This window comes from Budorcas taxicolor, chromosome 2 (assembly GCF_023091745.1).
Source record: "Budorcas taxicolor isolate Tak-1 chromosome 2, Takin1.1, whole genome shotgun sequence".
In the NCBI taxonomy this organism is placed as follows: Eukaryota; Metazoa; Chordata; class Mammalia; order Artiodactyla; family Bovidae; genus Budorcas; species Budorcas taxicolor.
In genome coordinates this window covers 6,019,326-6,043,647 of record NC_068911.1, presented here as the reverse complement: position 1 = coordinate 6,043,647, position 24,322 = coordinate 6,019,326, and the positions used below count along the sequence as shown (strand labels likewise).

General features: G+C 45.4%; 1 protein-coding gene across 5 annotated transcripts; it reads right to left on the bottom strand.

Annotated features, from left to right (window-relative positions):
• Positions 1-1,502: 1,502 nt before the first annotated feature.
• ZKSCAN5 (zinc finger with KRAB and SCAN domains 5) lies at positions 1,503-20,721 on the bottom strand. 5 transcript variants are annotated; one of them, XM_052635491.1, is made up of 7 exons: positions 20,687-20,721; positions 18,944-19,461; positions 10,797-10,935; positions 8,311-8,393; positions 7,945-8,080; positions 4,603-5,211; positions 1,503-3,818 (listed from the first exon to the last, which is right to left on the bottom strand). In XM_052635491.1, exons 2-7 carry the CDS (start codon positions 19,355-19,357, stop codon positions 2,701-2,703), a joined length of 2,499 nt encoding a protein of 832 aa, XP_052491451.1. In that variant the 5' UTR covers positions 19,358-19,461; positions 20,687-20,721; the 3' UTR covers positions 1,503-2,700. The 5 variants fall into 5 exon arrangements, with proteins under 5 accessions (XP_052491451.1, XP_052491448.1, XP_052491449.1 ...); XM_052635488.1 differs by lacking the exon at positions 20,687-20,721 and adding an exon at positions 19,702-20,083 and having other exon boundaries at positions 18,944-19,464; XM_052635489.1 differs by lacking the exon at positions 20,687-20,721 and adding an exon at positions 19,869-20,083 and having other exon boundaries at positions 18,944-19,464.
• Positions 20,722-24,322: the final 3,601 nt, after the last annotated feature.

Here is a 24,322-nt window from a genome sequence, read left to right as displayed (position 1 = left end):
ATGATTGAGTAGCAGCAAAAAAAACTTCAGAAGTGTTCAGCTCATAACTTTTTTTCTGCAACTAAGAGATGTAAGCCTGTGGGTTGGCACAGTTTTCAGCTCACTAAGGAGTTTCTGGCAATCAGAGGTGTTTTTAAAGGGAAGAGGCTGCCTCAGGATGCAATGAACCCATCAGTGGAAGGGTTTCATGTAGAAAGGAAGCTGCCAGGAAGTGTTCTCTCCAGTTCAACACAGTTATTAAGCACTTGCTGCATGCACATGTCTACAACTGAATGGTGATTCCTCCATTGAGCGGGAGGTTGAGTTTGAGAGTCCCATCAAACCCTTTACAAGATTCTATTAATGTTTTTACCATTTGGATCAAAATCTTTTTCACATAAACTGACAAGAAGTTTCATCACTTCATAATGTTTTATCATCTAAGACATAGTATAGTTTGGTGCTTAAGAGCTTAGCTTTTGGAGGCAAAGTGACCATGATTCAAATACTCACTCTGCCACTTATTGGCTGTGTGACTTTGGGTAAATGAATTAACTGCTCTGAATGTCAAGTTTTCCCCAACTGTAAAATGAAAGTGCTATTAAGTGAAACCATTGCATAATGTGAGGATTAAGTGCGGTGATCCACATAAAGCACTTAGCATGATGTTTAAAGCACAGCGGACATTAACACCAGGCTTTACTGAAGTTGTCATTCTCAATTGTCTTAAATCACCTTTAGCTCTGTGTTTGTAGGTGACAAGTCCCTTTAAATGCTTCCAAGGAGGCCCTCTGACACTCATATATTAAGTTGGTGGGTATTTGCCCCGAGTGTCATTTTCTCTCTTTAAGCAATCAGTGGCTTTCACCAGAACCACTCGATTCCACAATCATTTTCATTTTGTTCCTCAAAACTTACCCAAATTGGTGTATCCCTTCCTATCTGTATTCCATCCCAGTTCACCAAAGTGAGTGTCTCCCAACTGAATGGCCACCACATGCCTGGGACTACTAGTGTTCCACCCACCATTGGTGACAGGTCCTTGTTGCCTCGTGGTGAGTGGCCAGTCCATTCTTTCAGACAATTCATGGCACCATACGCCTCAGATCAGGTTGCCTAAAGCAAAGCCTGAGACAAGCATTTATACCCATGTGGTTTGTTGAGGATAGGAAGGGAAGGGGATGAGACAGCACAGAGGACAAGAGAATGGATGGAGTCTGATAACCAAAGTCTTGCCTCTGCCTGATCCGCAAAGGGTGGGTCTGGAGCATACTGCACCTGCTTCCCACCCGGAGGCAAGTGAACCAGCCTTTGTAACCCTGTATCAGCCAGTCATTGGCTGGGAGTCGGGTGGGCAGCTGACTCCTGGGTGGACAGCTCTCTTCAACTGAGCCTCCAGAGAACTGCGTGAGCTGTGAGCACCTGGCGGCCAAAACTCAAGAGCAGCTGGGAGACAGGTATGGCAGCCTGGAAAAGGGGACCTGGCCTGGGCACCAGTGCACAACACACACAATGAACAGGTATTCATTAGGTGTTTATTGTAATTCAGGCCATCAGCAGAAGCAGGACTTCAGCAGTGCCCAAAAGCCTCTCACCATCTCTCCAGCAAACAGGTTCCGGTTAACCCTCCTCCATGTCATCATCTTTCCCCACCACTCCTTCTGAGACCTTTCCGAAAGGCAGGGCGCACCAGACCAGGACCTCCCTGCTTCTATGAATGTTTCCTTTCAAATCCAGTGGCAACCCAAGTTGAAACTCATTCTTTATCCACTGTCCTATGGGGGAGATCCATTTCAGGGCAACTGGGAGTTAGCGCACATACTGCTTGGACCACAACTCAATTCTCAATTCAATTTGGCCCAACTCCTGTGGATAAAGCCACCCTCATTTGCGTGGTAACAACAAAAAACAGTCCACAGCCTGGCCTATCAGCTCTATTACCCAAAGGTCCCACTCCCCTCTCCCTAAGACGAGACAGATCAACACAGCTTCTCCTGAATGTACAAACATAACTTCTTTTCTACTAGCTAATCGTGGTGCCAGGAGAATCAAAGACAAAACAAAAAGGTAGAGTGTGTTTCATGGAGAAGCTGTTGACTGAATAAGGCAGTAAGAACACATACCATCTAGCCTCTGAACCTCGTTTTTGCCCAGATATAAATACTTTAAAAATCAATTTCTTTTCAAAGGTTTTAAAATACTCAACATGAGAATGACACCTGGAGCATTCCAGTGGCTGGCATTACCGCTAAAGTTTGTCACTGAGATACCAACACCAAGATCATGCTTAAATTTCTCTTTCACCGTGCTCTCCCCTGAACAGATTAGCTGTCAAACAAGGCAGAAACTACAAATGAAGCTTATTTCTACTGAGTTCATGAGGCTTCTCCCAGTGTCAATGTTCTGAGATTCACGTGAAGAATGAGTGCCTTCTGAGGGCTTCCCCCCACCCACCATATCGTTCTCTTCCATCTAGACTCTCGCACATGAACATGTAAGCGAAAGCATTTCCCAATGGGAAAGCAGATGTGTACTTGCTGTGGATGTTCCAGTGTCCTAAGTTCTAACTGAAGGATCTCAACATATCTGTAGGTTTGATGGCTATGCTGAAGAAGATGCTTGAGGTTGTGACTACATTCGTTATAGGAATAGGGTTACTCTTCAGGAAGGCGTCTCTAAAATTGTGTAAGAGCTGTTCTATGATAGGAACCTCTAGACACTTCAGGTCTTTATGGGATCTGTCCTCTCGTGACTTCTCAGATGTTTAAAGAGGCTACAACTCCAACTGAAACTCATGCCGCATTCTTTACACTGAAAGGGTTTCTCACCAGTGTGGATCCTCTGATGTTGATTGAGATGTGACTGCAGAGTGAAGCCTCTGCCACATTCATTACACTGATGGGCTTTCAGGCTGGAATAGCTTTTAGGATGTTGTTTGATGTGGGGACACTTGCCAATGCTTTCTCCACACAGATCACATTTATAGGTTTTCTCTGCAGTATGAGTTCTGTAATGCTGAATGAGGTCTGAACTATAATGAAAGGCTTTGCCACACACGTCGCACTTATAAGGCTGCTCTTGCAACTCAAGCTTCTTATCTTCGATCACCGTTAAGTTCCAGCTGTATGCTTCCTCGCAAACACCATTCTGTTCATTTCTCTGGCCCATGTGGAGCACCTGGTGTTCAATGAGGCTAACGTACTGAAAAAAGACTTCTCCGCATTCATGACACTGGTGGGACTTCTCTCTCGAGTGGAGCCTCAGATGCCCAGCAAGGTGTGAACGTCTCCCAAAGCCTTTCCCACACTCATTACACTTAAAGGGCCTCTCCCCGCTGTGCACACTCTGATGCTGAACCAGGTGGGACCTCACTCTAAAGGCTTTCCCACACAAGGGGCAGGTGTAGGGCTTCTCCCCAGTGTGGACTCGCTGATGCTGAGTCAGGTGCACACGCTGATTGTAGCTTTTCCCACACTCGTCACACCTAAATGGTTTCTCCCCGGTGTGTATTCGCTGATGCTGGATAAGATGTGCGCTCTGAATAAAGCTCTTCCCGCATTCGTTACATTTATGGGGTCTCTCTCCAGTGGAGGGCTTTTTGTGGGCGTAGGTGACTTCGCTGAAATTCATCCTCTTTGAAGAGGGCTGTCCTAGTATCTCTTTGATGGGCATTCCCTGCTTTCTCTCCAACTTGCCCTGGTGCTCGTGGCCTTCTCCAAAATCTTGAACTGGAGACACATTTCTTTGGAGTCTACCTGTAGGTTCCATGTCCGCTTCTGAAAACTCTGAAATTTTCTTCTTAACATTCAGTTTTGTATTCTTACTTCTTCTATTGCCGCCTGCAAAAGTCAAGAGGAAATGAAAATGTTATCGGTCCTTTTACGGAAGAAAAGGAAACTAGCAGGAAAGAGAGGATAATCAGATGAAACTACGATGTAATAGGAGTAATGGAGGAGGAGGGGAGCATGTATGTGCTTTGGTGTCTGTTCAGTGAACAAGATAAAGAATAGAGAGCTTACTTGGGAGGGTGATGAGAAAGACTGAGGACAGGTAGTCATAGGGAAAAGCCAAACACTTATTACACAGAGAGGAGAGAAAGGAATTCCAACACGGGAGAGGCGGTAGGAAATGTGGAAGGGATCCTCACCCCAATATGAGTCATGGAGAGAGAATGAGACAGAACACAGATACACAACTAGATGGTGAGAACTGATGAAGATCTGAAGAATGGGAAGCAAAGGTATATGAGGGGGATATGGAGTTGGAAGAATATCCAATTAGGAGCCAGGAAAAAGGAGAAATGAGCCAGAAGAAATGTTGTCGGGAGTTCCCTGGTGGTCCAGTGGCTAAGACTCTGCGCTCCCAATGCAAGGGGCCAGGTTCAGTCCCTGGTCATGGAACTAAACCCCACATGCTGAGACTGAGAGTTCAAATGCACAACTAAGACCCAGAGCAGCCAAATAAATATTAAAAAAAAACAAGCCATACAGTAAAGTAATAGGGTAACTCTCCGTCCCAGCCTTCTACAGCTGCCACCATCCCCACCCATCTGTCCGATGGTTCTAAGCTGATAAAACAATTCCTGCCTCGTTTACGCTCCGAAGACCAACTGCTCACACCTACATCTTTGGGATTTCTCTCTGAAGTGGCGCTTGAGGTGCTCGATCAGGTGCGAGTGGCGCCCGAAGCTCTTCCCGCACTCAGGGCAGCCGTAGGGCCGCTCGCCGCTGTGCACGCTGTGATGCTGGACCAGGTGGGAGCTGACACGGAAGGCCTTGCCGCACACCTGGCACGTGTAGGGCTTCTCGCCGGTGTGGACACGCTGGTGCTGGGTGAGGTGCACACGCTGGTTGTAGCTCTTCCCGCACTCGCCACATTTGAAGGGCTTCTCGCCCGTGTGGATTCGCCGGTGCTGGATGAAGTTGGAAGCCTGAAGGAAGAACTTCCCACAGTCATTACACCTGTGCCCCCTCTCGCCGCTGGTGGGTGGCTTCCGGGTCACGTCGGTGATGGCCCTGAGCTCTCTCTTCTGGGGAGGGGTCTGCCTTGATCTCCCCACTGGCGGGTGGACCTGCCACCGTTCTACCATGCTGTGAAGGTCGCTAACTTCTCCAAACTCTTGACTCAGGGGAACAATTCTTTCAGGGCCTCCTGAAGTCATCCAGGATGATTCAGCTTCATCAGAAATCTGCTTTACTGTGAGTTCCACGTTGTCGTTTCTGGACTCATAATCTGAGATGACAGAGGAAAAATGGAAACATTAACTTACTCCCTGCATTCAGGAATAGGGGAAAATTACATGAAACCAACAAGTACAAGCACGGCACGACTTTGTAAAGCCATCTGCAAAATGACTTCACAATACAGGCATGGGATGAGGATCAGCGAAGCTGGAAAGTGAGGCAGGAAGGGGAAGACAGAGCCAGCAGGAATGGATCAGTGGGATGAGACTGGAAGAGCAGTCATTTCATTTAAGGACAATGACTTCCTCTTGGTACAGGACTTCCATCCGGTAGCTGTTTGTGAACACCTGTGCTGTGTTAACTATTCACAGTAAAATCTGATGCTGAGTGATGTTGCTAACCCAGTCCTCACCTTCCCCTTCCTATTCATTCACAGCCTGGAGAAGAAAAAGGATCTCTCTAGCTTTTCCAATCCCCAAAGAATCTCAGTTGGGTGTGAATCAGTCTCAAGGGAAAAAGCACTCTTTCTACACCTGGAGAGGCCCTATGACTGTTGAGAGCTAGAGCACCGCTCGGTGGTCACTGATGAAAGAGACACTTAAAAGGCTGCAGTCCATTCCCCGCGTAACTGGATCAGCAACTCATATTTCACTCAAAACATGGGAATTTAATAGAGTCTCCGAAGATAAACTTTCAGTGGTTCACAGAAAATAGGAATGTTTCTTTAAAGGCTAAAGAGATAGATCATAGCCCATTGAGAACTTTCTAAAAAGATTTTTTGTAAAGAGAAAAATTGTTTTCAAACATTATATAAAACCTCCCTGGCACCCTGTCTGGTATCCTGTGTTTCTAAGGTTGGCTAGTTTCCTACTCATTCTTCTCAACAGCTACATCCAAATGTTTGATCCTGGTCCAGGAAGAACCCACACGCCGCGGGGCAACGAAGCCTGTGCCCCGCAGCTATTGAGCCCGTGCCCTCGAGCCTGTGCTCTGAAATGAGAGAAGCTACTGCAGCGAGAAGCCCTCACACCACAACTGGACAGCAGCAACTAGACAAAAGCCGCCGCAGCAAGGAAGACCCAGCACAGCCGAATGATGAACGCATTAACTAGCTAAGATAACAAAGACTTCAAAACAGCTTGGAGAATAATACGCAGAAGTGTGCCAAGTTCTGCAACTCTGAAACCCATTAAATGCCTATAAAGTGATTGAAAGAGATAAAACAATACTGACTCAAATTAGACCAAGAAATTAATTGTAGGGAATGAAAGAAATTTGCATTAAATATAATAGTTATACTACATAACCAATTCCTTGAGACTACCACTAAGATCCCAATAGACAAGTAAGCAGAGGGCATGTGCAAATAACTCAAAGAAAATACAAATATATAGCAATAGTAATAAAGGAAACAAAATCTGAAAGAGCAGTAGGAAATGTTCCTTTTTAAATAAAAGCCTGTGAGTGCACTAAACCCTCGGACAATGTAAACTGGGACAATGCTTTCCAAAAGAAATTTGGGCTTATAGTGGATGGATTCCATCTAAAGTCCACCAGCGTGCCCGACAGTGACTCTTCCCAAAGAATTCACTCAAAAGAGGCTACAAACCATAAGCTTCAAAATATTTGCCATAGTGCTGAGGTTCTCTATAATTGCTCCAGGCAGCACAGCCAAATATTAGTTTCCAAGATCATTAACTTAGAAATAGGTTGAAAATCTCATCTGGGGCACAAAATGCAAGAAGGGATAAGACATGTGAAATGCAGATGCCAAGGCAAATGTCACACAGGTACCAGTTATCTGAGAACAGTAATGGAGTGAATTAGCCACCCATGCATGTGGTGTGCTGTGCCTAGTTGCTCAGTCATGTCCAATTCTTTGCGACCCTGTGAACTGTAGCCTGCCAGGCTCCTCTGTCCATGGGGATTCTCCAGGCAAGAATACTGGAGTGGGCTGCCACGCCCTCCTACAGGGTATCTTCCCAACCCAGGGATCGAACCCAGGTCTCCGGCACTGCAGGCAGATTCTTTACCATCTGAGCCATCAGGAAGCCCAATGGAGTGAACTAGCCAACCATACATGAGGGGGAAGAAAAAGAAGAATGCTACTTTTATTAGTAGTTATTAGAAAAATTATAACTACTTCACCAAACAGTTATTCAGCAAAGTGTGAGATGCTTCCCAAATGAGAATTACTCAGTTAACAATGACTTAATTTGTCAAGGAACAGAGTATGATCACTACTACCAATCTATTAAGATCCAATTTTGTAGTTTTAAGCTAAACATAACATTTGCCTGATTGCAAATACTATCCCCAAGGCACTATCAGGTCTCCATCATTCTCTTGGCGTGCTCAGTCATGTCCAACTCTTTCCAACCCCATGGACTGTAGCCCACCAGGCTCTTCTGTCCATGCAATCTTCCAGACAAGAATACTGGAGTGGGTTGCCATTTCCTACTCCAATCATACTCTTATTATGATGGAAATAATAAGAATAAGCTGAATAAGAAAAAAAAGAGAGAGAGAGATGGAGAAAGCTGATTTACTCTCACAGAAAAACAAAATAGCCAAAATCATAGCTATTACATGCATACACGTAAAACACCCACTTGCTGTACGCCTGAAACTAACACGACACTGTTGACCAACTATATCCGACATAAAATAAAATTTAAATAAATAAATATAACTTGCATGCTTTTACTGGACATGCTAGAAATACTCTTTATGGATAACAAAATGAAGATGTCCTACGCCACACAAATGAAATCATTCTTACCCGTGGAAGTCATACTCCCATAATTCTCCTTCCGGTCACCCCTATAGAGGGACTTCTGGGACTGGTCCAAATGTCCCCATTCTTCCAGGATGAAGGACACAGCCACATCCGCCACATCTTCAATTTTCACCAACTTCTGAAATACGAGATCGCCACTAAATCCTCATTCCCTAGGCTCAGAGGGGAGGGACTGTGCTTCATGGAGGGTGGGGGGAGCGGACCAGGAAAAGACAGTGACCACAAACCCAGACGAGCTCTGTCTCTGGTTAAAGAGACAGAACCCTGATACAGAGTCAGGCTTAAGGCAGCTACATGCCCAAGAACCGACGTGGGTCCCTTGACGTGGGCACAGGGACGCTGGCTCACCTGGGACCCAGTGGAGAGGAGCGAGGCTGTCAGCTCCTGGCTGTCCTTCAGGGGAAGGGAGGAAACTTGGAGAGCAGGAAGCGCTGAGAGGGGAGAAAAAGAGGAGTCAGTGAGAATCTCTGCCCAGTTCCAACTGCCATCATGTTCTGCTTTTTCTCAAGAAACCACCATGGTGCCCTGTGGCACTGAGGCCATATTCTTCTGGTTGGCCATCAAGACGTTCTACACTCTGGGACCCTACACCTACCCTGTACTCAGCCTTCCCCTGAAAACACCAGGGTCCCTGCTGTGGTTAAGCAGTCAGGATAGTCCCGCTGCTGACTGGGGATGGGACCATTCCCCTAGAAAGGATGCTCTCTGCCCAGCCAAGGTCAGACCTCATCACCTCGAAGAATATCCACAGGCCCACATTTTCCATGAAGCTGAAGCACTGCCAAGAGCCCAGGGCTTCTCGAGCTTTAAGGTACAAACACATCACCTGGGGGTCTTGGTACAGGGTAGATTCTGCCTCAAGGGTAACGGGGTGTTCCCCATATTGTGCATTTCTAACTAGCCAGGTGACGCTGGCACTGCCACTCTCGGGACTACACTTGGATCATCAGCAAGGCCTCAGTCCACCCTCTCCCCCTTCAAAAAACGACTGTGGCTGGTTCACAGGCAGCCGACTAGTTTGCGTCCTAGTTGGTCTACAAGTAAATCTACTCTGTGTGTTATGAGAACAGGCAGATAAAGCAAATCTTGCCTTCCAAAACCTCACTGTCTGAGGCGGAGGGCCGACTGGAAGCCTTCCTGCCAGCACAGGGCAGAGAGCATTATCCTCAAGGTTCACCCACGTTCCAGCAGGAACAGACCGGGGGCATCTGCAGTGGACAGCAGGAAAGCCTTTCCACAGGAAGTGACTCTGGAAGGAGGGGTGGGATGGAAGGAGGTGGGATAAAGGTGCCTTCCCAGTACAGCGACCCACATGTGCAACGCCTGGAGGGTCTGGTCTCCAGATGCTGGTGACCATCTGACCCTCTGCTGTCACCTCTGCTGCTCCTTTGTCTGAGATTCATGGTGCATCCGGACCTGCCTCATGCACCCTGACCTGGACAGATCCGCCTGCTATTAACCTTTCACCTGATGACTCAGACCTTCCTATGGTGTCCCGGGTCCTAGAGATGTATTAACATATGCATATGGAGCCTGCTTGTATCCCAGGACTAGGAAGATGAGCAAAGACCCAAAAAAGAGGAGACAATGGTTAGAGGTGAAAGCCAGAGACAGAGATGGATCTGAACCCAGCAGTGTGGCTAGAGTCAAAAGAAGGCGTGAAAGAAAGGGATGAACACAGTCTACACCGAGGCAGTAATTATGAATACAGACTACTTTCCAATATAACTGGAATAATTAGAATAATACATCCTAAATAAGTCCACTCATATTTTTTGAAGTTCCTGTGAAACCCACTGTTTCTAGCTTTTAAGAAAATGACCTTGGCCCTCTCAAGCCGAAATGAGTCCCAGGGACAGGAAACTAGCCCTCATTGCCATCAAAGGCATGAGGGTGCAGCCTGCCCCAGAGCATCAAACCAACCCCCCAACCTCGTATTTTCTGTTGGAATAAGCAAACTGGCTGGGTCTGGCCAACAGGGCAGAAAAGAGAAGCGACACAAATGAGTTGGACACGACTTAGCAACTAAACAATACAACCAATATGGGGTCCCACCTCCAATCCGGATGGTATATAAATCAGATCATCTTAGTAAATCTTAAAAATTCTAAATTCTAAAATACATCCAGGGACTTCCCTGATGGTCCAGTGGTTAAAACTCTGTGTTTCCAATGCAGGGGACATGGGTTCGATCCCTGGTTGGAGTACAAGGATCCCACAGGCAGCAGGGCTTGGCCAAATAAAAAAAGAAAGATTCTATAGCCCATAGCAAGAGATTCTGATTAGAGATGACAGACTTGTGGACATATATCCTCATAAATGAGATACTAGGTGTGCACTTTTCCTCCTTGATGTGTCTCATGAGGTGAGGGTGAGAGGGATTGAAGGAGAGAAAGAGAGGTCAGATGCTCTAAAGGTCCTTGTGAAACAGAGCTTGAAATCAGATTTCACACAAATGGCCGAACAGCCAGAAGTGCAGTTAGGAACTGGAGGGCTTTGTCAACGTGAGCCTTAGGACAACAAAATGAATGATGGAGAGTTGGAAAACCACTGCAAAACCACAAGGATACTTTCATAAAAGACTTCTAGATCTTTTAACAGTACCTGTACTTAGACTTGTCTTCAGCCGCAATATAGGTTTCACATGGCACTGGTACAGCTCCTAGCCGGCCTCCAAGCTGACCAAGGACTCGATTCCCTGCCCCAACCCTTCCCAACCTCCAGATGATGCTAACTGCGGAGAGGCTGCCCAGACCTAGGTCTCTCGCTACAAGAACAGCTTACCCACACAGCCGGGATGCCCACACCCATCCCATGGAAGCCCAGATTCTAACCGTCTTCCTCCAGAAGATGAGGCCTCTGGGGCTCGTGTTCGGCCTGGGGATCCAAAGGCAGAAGCTGGTGACTGAAGGACTCAGGCCTGGCTCCAGGTGGCACGCTCTTCGGAGGAAGCCCTTCAGGACACGCCACAATCTGCCAATCACAACCACATTAATCAGCACGTTACAGGAAGGGCTAAGAAAGAGTCAGATATACAGATGACACCACCCTTATGGCAGAAAGCGAAGAACTAAAGAGCCTCTTGATGAAAGTGAAAGAGGAGAGCGAAAAAGTTGGCTTAAAGCTCAACATTCAGAAAACTAAGATCATGGCATCTGGTCCCATCAATTCATGGCAAATAGATGGGGAAACAGTGGAAACAGTGACAGACTTTATTTTGGGGGGCTCCAAAATCACTGCAGATGGTGACTGCAGCCATGAAATTAAAAGACACTTACTCCTTGGAAGAAAAGTTATGACCAACTTAGACAGCATATTAAAAATCAGAGACATTACTTTGCCAACAAAGGTCTGCCTAGTGAAGGCTATGATTTTTCCAGTAGTCATGTATGGATACGACTATAGCTGAGCGCCTAAGAATTGATGCTTTTGAACTGTGGTGTTGGAGAAGACTCTTGAGAGTCCCTTGGACTGCAAGGAGATCCAACCAGTCTATCCTAAAGGAAATCAGTCCTGAATATTCATTGGAAGGACTAATGTTGAAACTGAAACTCCAATACTTTGGCCACCTGATGTGAAGAACTGATTCATCTGAAAAGACCCTGATGCTGGGAAAGACTGAAGGCGGGAGGAGAAGGGGAAGACAAAGGATGAGATGGTTGGACAGCATCACTGACTCAATGGACATGAGTCTGAGTGAACTCCGGGAGTTGGTGATGGACAGGGAGGCCTGGCGTGCTGCAGTCCACGGGGTCGCAAACAGTCAGACACAACTAAGCGACTAAACTGAACTGAACTGAAGAAAGGAGTCCAGCAAGTTCACATTTTTCTTTCATTCACTCTTTGCCCAAGTATTACCTGTGTGTCTACAACAATCCAGGACTAATTACACAGTGGCTGAATAAACATGGCCTATGTCTAGTTGAAGACATCTTCCATTAAATACGCTGACACAGAAATAAATACACAATTATAAACTGTGTTACATGTCAGAAAGAGAAGAACGCGATGCCGTGAGGCAGAACAGATGAGACCTATGTTAGACTGGGTAGCCAACAAAGGCTTTTCTGAGGAGGAGTCACTGAAGTCGACACCTGGAGGATGAAAGAAGTCAGCCAGGAGAAAAATGAGGAGGGACCCAGGCAGATAAAGTGACATGCTCAAAGACCCTCGGGCAGAAAGCCAGAGTTGGCCAAGTTTAGTCGAGTGGGAAAAAAAAGAGAAATGAGCTTGGAAAGATCAACAGAGGACTCAACAATCACGCTCAGAGACCCAGAAGGCCAGGTTCAAGCAGGACAGACAAATGCCAAGGCGGGCTAGTGCATGACTGGTGTGCCTCTCCTTCTGCGATTCCACAACCTTAGGGTGTCCACAGCCAGTCTCTCGACAATCTGCCTCTTCTGGGAAGTACTAGCTCAATGCCTTCGAAGCAGGTAATCGGATCCTGTTTTGAGATAGAACTGCTCTCCCCGCCTCTCACCCTCCCTTATCTTTCAAAAGCACTTTCAATTTTAACCCTCCTGGTCCTGACAAAACACAGCACAGGAATTACATTAAGAGGTGGCCAGGGACTTCCCCGGGGGTCCAGTGGTTAAGATTCTGCACTTTCGATGCAGGGGTGAGGGTTCGCCCCCTGGTCGGGGAACTAAAATCCTACATGCTGCAAAGCCAGAAGGAAAAAAAAAAAAGCTGCTGCAAGACAGAGAGGACAAGCAGAGTTTTTTAAAAAAAAAAGACAGGGAAAACAAAAAAAGAGGCGGCTGCAACACAGTTGTGGCAAATATGACTCTGCATGGACGTGTGTGTCTCCTTATAGACCTGCTCAGGACAAGTGAAGAAAATGCCAAAGGGCACCTGGGCACCAGAGAAGCGAAGCAGCCCCAGAGGTCCCCTGAGAAGCGGACAGAGAAACCCATAAGGAGGGACAGAGGATACGCCTGGGAAAAGGCTTGCCAGAGACAAGAACTACCTGGAGATAAACATGAGGAACAATGTCAGGGATACAGAGGGCAGGAAGGGAGAAAGGCAAACACAGTGAGCTGAGCAGGCCCTTAGGAAAACCTGCACCTCTGGGCCTCAAATCCCTGATTCCCACCCAGAAATGATCTGAGTGTTCCTTTCACAGATGGGGTGCATGTCGCAATGACAGAGGTCAATGTGTAACACTTGCTGTAAATCCTCCAGTTAAAAATGCTCTGAAAAAAAAAAAAAAGCTCTGGGGTGACTTCGCTGGTGGTCCAGAGGCTATGATTCTGCACTCCCAGCATGCAGGGCCCGGGTTTGAGCCCTGGTCAGGGAACTAGACCCCGTATGCCGCAATTAAAGATATCACATGCCACAGCTAAGACCCAGCACAGCCAAGTAAATAAGTATTTTTAAAATAAATAAAAATGCTTTTTGCTTTAAACTAGGATGTTGAATATTTATTACTATAAAGAGTAGGGTAAAGTTTGTCCGCAAGTCAGTCAGTGTTAGTGTTAGTGTTACTAACTCAGTCTTGAGTTAGTGTTACTTACTCAGTCCTGTCTGACTCTTAAAGACCCCATGGACTGTAGCCCACCAGGATCCTCTGTCCATGGCATTCTCCAGGTAAGAATACTGGAGTGGGTAGCATTCCCTTCTCCAGCGAATCTTCCCAACCCAGGGGTTGAACCCAGGTTTCCTGCACTGCAGGCAGACTCTTTACCATTTCAGGCACCAAAGGAATAACCAAATGGCACCAGGAATCTTTACTTCCTGTCCTAACAGAAGCAATAAAAAAATTCAAACACTCCTGTCTGCAAGACAAACATTCAGCTCAGCTGCAGGGTCTGGCGGAGGGTCTGCCGCAGCCCCCTTTGCTGCCCCCTTGCCTCGTGGGCTGAGCCAGCCCATGATCTGAAGAACCTGAGGATGCTCTGGAACACTGACACCTGAAGGTTCTGGAACACTCTGACCCAGAACAGAAGAAGAATGAGGCCGATCCTGTACAATGAAGGGCAATGGCTATGAAGAATGAGGCAGCTTCTCTAACTAGCTTCAAACTCACAGACCTAGGATCCCATAATTTTTGTTTCTTTGCTATCAAAAAAGAAAAATTAAAGTTTCGGAGAATATGGGCCTACCAACAGGAGGGAAGTAGAAAGTCAGGTGATAAATGAGTAAGAAAGGGTAAGAAACGACAAAGGAAGAGAAGAAGAACAATGTAAAGATACAGATACTCCCTTAAATGAACATCAGATTTTGGGTCATCCCAACAAAAATATCAACAGGATTTTTGGGGTGGTAGAAGGTAAGTATTCTAAAGTTCACATGGAAAAAAAATATTGGGAAAAAAAAATTTAGAAGGGAGAAGGGCAGACCTACTGAATACCAAAACACTTTGCGGAGCTCAAATAATTAAAATACTGATATGTGAACAGTGGTCATGTATAGATGTGAGAGTTGGACTGTGAAGAAGGCTGAGTGCCGAAGAATTGATGCTTTTGAACTGTGGTCTTGGAGAAGACTCTTGAGAGTCCCTTGGACTGCAAGGAGATCCAACCAGTCCATTCTGAAGGAGATCAGCCCTGGGATTTCTTTGGAAGGAATGATGCTAAAGCTGAAACTCCAGTACTTTGGCCACCTCACGTGAAGAGTTGACTCATTGGAAAAGACTCTGATGCTGGGAGGGATTGGGGGCAGGAGGAGAAGGAGATGACAGAGGATGAGATGGCTGGATGGCATCACGGACTCGATGGACGTGAGTCTGAGTGAACTCCGGGAGTTGGTGATGGACAGGGAGGCCTGGCGTGCTGCAATTCATGGGGTCAAAGAGTCGGACATGACTGAGCAACTGAACTGAACTGAACTGAACAGATATGTGAACAGACAGTAAAATAGAATAAAAAGAACAGAAATGGACCAAAATACATGGAAAAATTTGGTATTTAACAAAGATGACATTTTAATCAGACAAGGAAAAAAAGGGATTGCTATACAAGTTGCTGGACTGGAATGCAAAAGTAGGAAGTCAAGAAACACCTGGACTAACAGGCAAACTTGGCCTTGGAATGCGGAATGAAGCAGGGCAAAGGCTAATAGAGTTTTGCCAAGAGAATGCACTGGTCATAGCAAACACCCTCTTCCAACAACACAAGAGAAGACTCTACACATGGACATCACCAGATGGTCAACACCGAAATCAGATTCTTATATTCTTTGCAGCCAAAGATGGAGAAGCTCTATACAGTCAGCAAAAACAAGACTGGGAGCTGACTGTGGCTCGGATCATGAACTCCTTATTGCCAAATTCAGATTTAAATTGAAGAAAGTAGGGAAAACCACTAGACCATTCAGGTAGGACATAAATCAAATCCCTTATGATTATACAGTGGAAGTGAGAGATTTAAGAGGCTAGATCTGATAGAGTGCCTGATGAACTATGGACGGAGGTTTGTGACACTGTACAGGAGACAGGGATCAAGACCATCCCCATAGAAAAGAAATGCAAAAAAGCAAAATGGCTGTCTGGGGAGGTCTTACAAATAGCTATGAAAAGAAGAGAAGTGAAAAGCAAAGGAGAAAAGGAAAGATATAAGCATCTGAAGGCAGAGTTCCAAAGAATAGCAAGACCAGATAAGAAAGCCTTCCTCAGCAATCAATGCAAAGAAATAGAGGAAAAGAACAGAATGGGAAAGACTAGAGATCTCTTCAAGAAAATTAGAGATACAAAGGGAACATTTCATGCAAAGATGGGCTCGATAAAGGACAGAAATGGTCTGGACCTAACAGAAGCAGAAGATATTAAGAAGAGGTGGCAAGAATACACAGAAGAACTGTACAAAAAAGATCTTCACGACCCAGATAATCACGATGGTGTGATCACTAATCTAGAGCCAGACATCTTGGAATGTGAAGTCAAGTGGGCCTTAGAAAGCATCACTACAAACAAAGCTAGCGGAGGTGATGGAATTGCAGTTGAGCTATTTCAAATCCTGAAAGATGATGCTGTGAAAGTACTGCCCTGAATATGCCAGCAAATTTAGAAAACTCAGCAGTGGCCACAGGACTGGAAAAGGTCAGTTTTCATTCCAATCCCAGAGAAAGGCAATGCCAAAGAATGCTCAAACTACCGCACAATTGCACTCATCTCACACACCAGTAAAGCAATGCTCAAAATTCTCCAAGCCAGCCTTCAGCAATACATGAACCGTGAACTGCCTGATGTTCAAGCTGGTTTTAGAAACGGCAGAGGAACCAGAGATCAAATTGCCAACATACACTGGATCATGGAAAAAGCAAGAGTTCCAGAAAAACATCTATTTCTGCTTTCTTGACTATGCCAAAGCCTTTGACTGTGTGGATCACAATAAACTGTGGAAAACTCTGAAAGAGATTGGGAATACCAGACCACCTGACCTGCCTCTTGAGAAACCTATATGCACGTCAGGAAGCAACAGTTGAAACTGGACATGGAACAACAGACTGGTTCCAAATAGAAAAAGGAGTACGTCAAGGTTGTATATTGTCACCCTGCTTATTTAACTTATATGTAGAATATATCATGAGAAACGCTGGGCTGGAAGAAGCACAAGCTGGAATCAAGATTGCCGGGACAAATATCAATAACCTCAGATATGCAGATGACACCATCCTTACGGCAGAAAGTGAAGAGGAACTAAAAAGCCTCTTGAGGAAAGTGAAAGAGGACAGTGCAAAAGTTGGCTTAAAGCTCAACATTCAGAAAACGAAGATCATGGCATGTGGTCCCATCACTTCATGGGAAACAGATGGGAAAACAGTGGATAGAGTGTCAGACTTTATTTTGGGGGGCTCCAAAATCACTGCAGATGGTGACTGTAGCCGTGAAATTAAAAGACGCTTACTCCTTGGAAGAAAAGTTATGACCAACCTAGATAGCATATTCAAAAGCAGAGACATTATTTTGCCAAGAAAGGTCCGTCTAGTCAAGGCTATGGTTTTTCCAGTGGTCATATATGGATGTGAGAGTTGGACTGTGAAGAAGGCTGAGCGCCGAAGAACTGATGCTTTTGAACTGTGGTGTTGGAGAAGACTCTTGAGAGTCCCTTGGACTGCAAGGAGAGCCAACCAGTCCATCCTAAAGGAGATCAGTCCTGGGTATTCTTTGGAAGGAATGATGCTAAAGCTGAAACTCCAGTACTTTGACCACCTCATGGGAAGAGCTAACTCACTGGAAAAGACTCTGATGCTGGGAGGGATTGGGGGCAGGAGGAGAAGGGGACGACCGAGGATGAGATGGCTGGATGGCATCACGGACTCGATGGATGTGAGTCTGAGTGAACTCCGGGAGTTGGTGATGGACAGGGAGGCCTGGTGTGCTGCGATTCATGGGGTCGCAAAGAGTCAGACACGACTGAGCGACTGAACTGAAATGAACTGATACAAGTTGCTGGGACAACTGGATAGACATCTCGAAAAAAACCTGAGCTATAAACACTGCAAACACACCACTGCAAAATGAATTCCAGAAAGATCAATCATTTCAAAGGGTCAAACAAAAACAATAACAAACACACAATGGAGAAGAAACAATGAGAAAGGTTTCTTATATTCCTGTAGCAGAGACAGCCTTTCTAATTATGGTACAAAACCTGGAAATCATAAATTAAACGATTTAAACTGACTGCATAAAAAGGAAAAAGAAAAACCAGCAATGCAAAAAAATCTCTATAAGGAAAGACAAACAACAAAAGGAGGAAATAACTCTTGCAACTCAGATGGCAGACCCAGTGGTTGCTTTTTCTAATAGGTGAATACAGAGAGTTCACAAAAAGAGTATAAGCACAGCCTTTTAAAATACGTACAGTGATCAAGCTCACTCATAGTAAGAAAAAAAGGCATGTTAAACTTGCAAAGAAACGGAATATTGCGTCTTTCAGATTGGCAACAATCTCTAAGTTGGATAACACTGTGATACCAGGCTTTGAGCAAAAACTTCTCTGATACATGGCTGCCAGGGATATAAATTGGTATAACCTCTGCAGAGGGCAATCTGTCAACAGCTATCCAAACTACAAATGCGTATGGGCTCTGAACCAACAACTGACTTCTCAGTTTTGATTCTGCAACTAATAATGGATGGCAAGGATATTCGTGGCAGCAAAGTTTGTTAAAGATTCAGAGACAATCGAAAGGAACAATTTAAATAGCCTGAAATTATTGTACATCCATACAGTGTAACACAATGCAGTTTCAAAGAGTGAGGCAGCACTCTATGCATTGACATAGAACAAGCCAGGATATACTATAAGAAAAAAAGCTGGGACTTCCCTGGTGGTCCAGTGGTTAAAGAATCTGTCATGCAATGCAAGGGACATGGGTTCAATCCCTGGTCTGGGAACTAAGATCCCACATGCCAAGGAGCAACTAAGACTGGGCACAACTACTTAAGCCCACACTCTCTGGAGCCCACACCACACAACTAGAGAGTCCATGCACAACTAGAAGATCCCGTTGCTCCAGTGAAGACCCAACACAGCCAATAAGAAAGTTTTAAAAAAGAAAAAAAAGCAAGAGGCAGAAGGGCAAGGTGATGTAAAAAGCATTTGTGTTTTTTTAAAAAACGTCATACACGTAGACACTAATAATGTACAGAATAGTGTACCTCTGTAAGGACAGACAAGTATCATGGGACAATGGGTGCCTCTGGTGAGAACTCAGGCAGCTGGGGAATTAGGGGTGGGAGGGGCACTTACTTTTCATTACAACCTTATGCACTTTTTGAATTTTGTATCATGTCACTCAAAAAACAAACAGGGTAATTTAAAACAAACAAAATCGCAGACTCTCTTCTCCAGATTAACACATGGATACTGCTTCTCTTTGCTGGAGTGGCAGGAAATCTCCACAGTGGACCTAATCCCAGGAGAACAAAAGAATATGAATGAAGCACCAGGGCGCTCAAGACCTCACCCTGCTCAGCTGCTCCTGAACTCTCTGCCTCCTTCCTCATTGTTCTAAGGCCTCCTCTTTCACTCACCTGTTGCTGACGTTCCTCTAGTTCTCTCTGTATATTTTCTACCACGGCCACAGCCTCCTCTCCGCTTTCCGGGTGATGCTCTCTCACCCAGGTCTGGAACTCTTCAGGCAGGATGGTCAGGAACTGCTCGAGCACCAGTAGCTCCAGGATCTGCTCCTTGGTGTGTAGCTCTGGCCGCAGCCACTCACAGCAGAGCACCCGGAGCTGGCTGAGGGCCTCCCGGGGGCCTGACGCCTCGTGGTACTGGAAGTGCTTGAAGCGCTGGTAAAAAGTCTCGAACGCCGGCGGACTGTACTCCTGCATCCAGGTGCAATCTTCTTCTTCCACCTTCACTATCAGAAGGTCTTCTTGCTCTGGTGAAGTCTCCGAGGGAGGGTCTAGGTCTATAACTTCCCCAGATCCTGTCATTATCATTCCAACTCAGCGGGATCTCGCTCCAGGTAAGCTGGGTTACACTGATCGAATCCGTTTCTCTGCTCTCTGAGATCTTCTGAAGGACACCTTCATTACTATGCAACCTACTGATATATTGGAAATCGTTATTATCAAAGAGATGACAAAGAGGTCATCTACCCTAAAGATGACCATGCAGCAGAGTAACTACAACGTGATCACCCACAAAATGATCAACACAGAATATTTCTAATATTTAAAAAGGGTACAGGAGAGAGAGCAATAAAAATCTGACCTATGGCCTCATCAATACAACTTTAGTGGTGAAGAACGTTATATTTCATATAAATAGTAGGACGACTTACTAACTAGTCCAAACGCAGCCGCTCCTTCTCTCTACCACAAGCGAAACTTAAGTCGGAACAGAGGTCAAAAACGTTGCAGTGGTCAAAGTTGGTCTTGTCCCTCAAGCCAAAAGAGCTTGGTTGACCAACGGGAGATTTCAAGGGTCCCGAAGAGAACCAGGGTTTACCTGGATTGCGCACCATCGCCCCTGACCCCGAGCCACAGAAACCAGACTGGTCAAGGTTAGAGACAGGACTCTCGGCTGGACACAAAGGCCATTTCTTTTGCTCAAGGCCCCCGTCTCTGGGAGCTCCTAGAAGACCAAGCTCCCGCAGCCAAGGGTGGGGAAAGACCGGTTTCTTCTTACAAGCGGAGAGAAAAGCCGAAGCCGACACTTCGCAACACTCCCTCGCCGGAAGTAAGCATGTCCAAGCGTTCCTGACCGCCCGGGTAGAGCCAGAAATCCCACCCCCGGCCCCCACGAGAGCACTTCCGAGTCCTCTCTAGGAATCCCGGAGGTCCTTGCCTCGCCACAGGAGGAAAGTGCTCGCCCCAGGCTCCGCCCTAAGACCCGCCCCCGGAAGGGCTGTGGACCAATCGGCTGGGAGATGGATCCCAGTCCAACCTCCAGCAACACGGCCGTTCCCCGCCCACCCAGACGCAGCTACTTCAACGCTACAGCAGGGTGGGAAACACAGCCACTGTCTGCCCCCACTCAACGCCAGAGCCGTTTAAACAGTCCGAGTCCGCCCCTTTCCTTGGAGTGGGGGCAGAGGCGGGGACTTAGGTGTCCAGAGCGCTTGCTTGGCCACAGTTGTTAGTGTCTGACTGGCCGTGGAACTTGCGCTCCCTCACCCCCGGCGCTCTTCGCCGCAGTTCGAAATAGGTCCGTACCTTTCTGCGAGCCGGCAACCTTCACTTCTCTTTAATGGACCCTTCGGTTTCTACACCCGAATCCACTCGCCACTCCCCTCACCCCGTTTCCAGACACACCCACCTCCTTACCGCAGCGGTCAGCTCAGCCGGCGGAAACATCTAACGTCAGACTCGGGCCCCGGCGGCTCGCGGGACTACAACTCCCAGGGAGCACCGCGCGGGTCACGCCCTCTAGCCAATAGGGCAGCGGCTCTCTTCGCAGCCTCAGTCTCACGGTGCTGGGAAGCAGGGAGGCGTTTCTTCAGAGGCCCCAGTGGAGGCCTGAGTGTGTCGGAGGGACTCGCCTCCTGGCTGCGGAGAGAAGGCGGAAGGTCCGCGTTCTTGAGAAGTGGACGGAGCGGTGTTTTCAGGGCTTCTCTAGCCAAGAGGGGTCCCATCTTTAGTACTCTCATTTTGTATCCATTTGCGAAGTTATTCGACAGACAGGACAAGAGTGTCTTACAAGTCACGAAGTGAATGAGGCGCACTGACTCCACTCTGAATTAGAAGGCATAAATCATCCTGAAGGCGGGAGAAGAGGACGAGAGGGTTGGATGGCATCACCGACTCAACGGACCTGAGTTTGAGCAAACTCCGGGAGATGTGAAGGACAAGGAAACCTGACTTGCTGCAGTCCATGGGGTCGCAAAGAACCGGATACGAGTTAAGCGACTGAACAACAGCAAATCCTTCGATACTGCCAGGAGTTTTATTTTTATAGTACGTTGTGAATTTTCACTCAAATCAGAGATAGGATTTTGCGAATGCCTTGCTTGTGCCGTGGTCTACCTTATGAATGAAGAAATGCAAAACATTCCTACTATCGTCAAAGAGATCTATAGCTGGAGAGGCTTAAATTGACACTGCGGTTTGTGCAATGTAGTATTTTTATGGTTTCACTTTTTATATTTAGAATCGTCAAAAGTTCCGGCCAAAAAGAAAAAAAAAAGACGTGAAACCACTGAATCGCTGAAGTAGTATTTAGTGAAAGTTCATTGTGTACACACTAAAACGTCAGCAAACCGGGAGCACTCAAACCGAAACATGGAATGAGGGTCAGAGGTATTTAAAGCATCTTATATAAAAAAAAAAAATGATAATAAAGCATCTTATATAGGGTGGAGGCGTGCTTGAGTACTAAGTTGCTTCAGTCGTGTCCGACTCTTTGCGACCCTTATGGCTATAAATTTCTCTACCCTCTTGATACTAAGAATAGCTCGATTTCTGCTAAGCCATTATAATAGTTTGCTCATGTAACTGATCTTGTTTTCTTCTTGAATTGCCTGCTGAGGTTTCTCAAAGCAGAACTATGAACGATCTTTTGTCAGTATACAGGAGTCTACAGTGGGTAAGTTCTAATCCCGTCCTATCCCTGGCTCCCATCTTACTTATCCCTACTTTGTTTTCCTTTTCTCACTTTATTTACTTGCACTTAATTATTTTTTTAAAAGATGAGACATTTCTTCAGTTAACTTCTATGAAAAAAGCACCAGAAAAGGCATTGGGAACACAAAAATATATCATTCAGTGATATCAGTGGGAGCAGATGAAAGCACTTGACGTTCTGCAAGTGAAGACAAAAGTTACATTACAGGAGAAAGGGAGAAAAGAGCTAAGTCAATCACTAAATCATGATCAGAATCCAGTCATACAACCCAGACACTGGAACTATTGGAGCCAAACTGGTAATCAACAGGACAGAAGACCTATTAATACATCTCCTCTCTCTGGGAGAAGATGAAAAATGCTTGTACTGTCTTCATAGTATGTAATATTCTCTTCTGGATTCCGTTACTAGTTACATAGATGGATATTTTCTGGAGCTAGATTTGCCTGTGCCATAGAGTTTTATTTGTGAATTTGCATTCTAATTCCCTTACCATCCTTGATAAGCTGATCCTAGTCAAAGCCTTGTCCTGCAATACTGGGAAAAGAACTTTTAACTTCCTGCCAGATCGTGATAGCGTTCCCACACAGATGAAGAAGAAGACTTGTGCAAAGTTTCTGCCCTCCAGAGACTTTCAAACCGCCTAGGGAGATGAGATGTAAACATTCCACAAGTTATCTCATTAAATTATCACATGTTGCTCCAGATTTGTAAAATGATAAAGATGAGCCTTGAGAGTAGTGAATTTTTTAAAGTGATTTTGAACATAAAAATTGGGCTTCCCTGGTGGTTCAGATGGTAAAGAATCTTCCTGCAATGCAGGAGACCTGAGTTCAACCCCTGGGTGGGAAAGATCCCATGGAGAAGAAACTGGCAGCCCACTCCAATATTCTTGCCTGGAGAATTCTATGGATGGAGGAGCCTGGCAGGCTACAGTCCATGGGGTCACAGAGTCAGACAGGACTGAAGTGACTTAGCTCACACACTAGTGTGGTATATATGCGTATATGCGCATTATATAAGATATTTGATTATATTTACATGGACTGAGCAACTAACACTTTCACGTTCAACATAAAAAATAATCTTGAAAAATCTGCCTTTGCCTGTTTCATGTCCTATTAATGTCCAATCAAAACAGATCACAATAGACTAGTACAGCCACTTCAACCGCTAGAACCTAAAGTAGGAATTGACTACCTGTGCTTTTGCACAAACTTTGGAAATAATTTTTAAAGTTTATAATTTAAACTTTAGTCCATAAATATGTTGTATGAAATCTTGACCCTGCTTGGGAATTTGCATTCATAAATCAGGACACTAATTGTACTTAAACAAATGCTTTTTAAATGAATTTACCCTTAATGCAACTTACATAGGGCTTCCCTGGTGGCTCAGTGGTAAAGAACTCACCTGCCAAGCAGCAGACGCCGGTTCGATCCCTGGGTTGGGAAGATCCCCTGGAGAAGGAAATGGCAACCCACTCCAGTATTCTTGCCTGGGAAATCCCACGGACAGAGGAGCCTGGCAGACTACAGTCCTTGGGATCACAAAGACTCAGACACAGCTGAGCACAAACACGGACATACATAGCTTAGATAATTCTTCATTTCTTAAATAATGCAGTTCATTTAATGTAAATGTTAAACTAAAGTGTGCATGTGCTAGGTTGCTTTAGTTGTGTCTGACTATTGCCTATATATTTAACCCATTTGTAAATTAAAATATGTCTTCAGTCCACATGGACTTTTTAAACTTAATCTCTTCTGTGAAGCCTTTTACTGTACGCTCCCCATCAGGCATGGTTGATTATTTCCATCTCTGCTGATACAAATAGACGCTGCATACACCTCAAAGTATTGCATCTACCACACTGTCCTGTAATTTAAGTGTCTGCCTCCATTAGGAGACTGTGAGCAACTTGAGGACAGGGAATGTATCTTCCTAGTTTTGCATCTATAGTGTCAACCATGATGCCTTTGCATGTAGAAGACACTCTACAAACCTTTCTTGCCTAAGTGTAACTGATGGATCAGTGACCACTTTATTGTACAACTGGAACTTTTAACTCTCCCTGAAACCAAATTTATACAACTTTATTCACAGATAATTTGTTAAGAATGACATTCTTTCTTTTGGTTATTCTCAAATAAAAGTGATGTTTATTAAACGTAGAAACAATTGAATGGTACATATTTTTATCACCTATACAATTTTTCATATTCAATTATTATTTTAAATTTATTTTACTACCATATAAAACATATTTTTAAAACATAAGACATATAATTTGACAAATATATTCTCCAGCTTAGCATAAATGTTTAACATGGTAATGA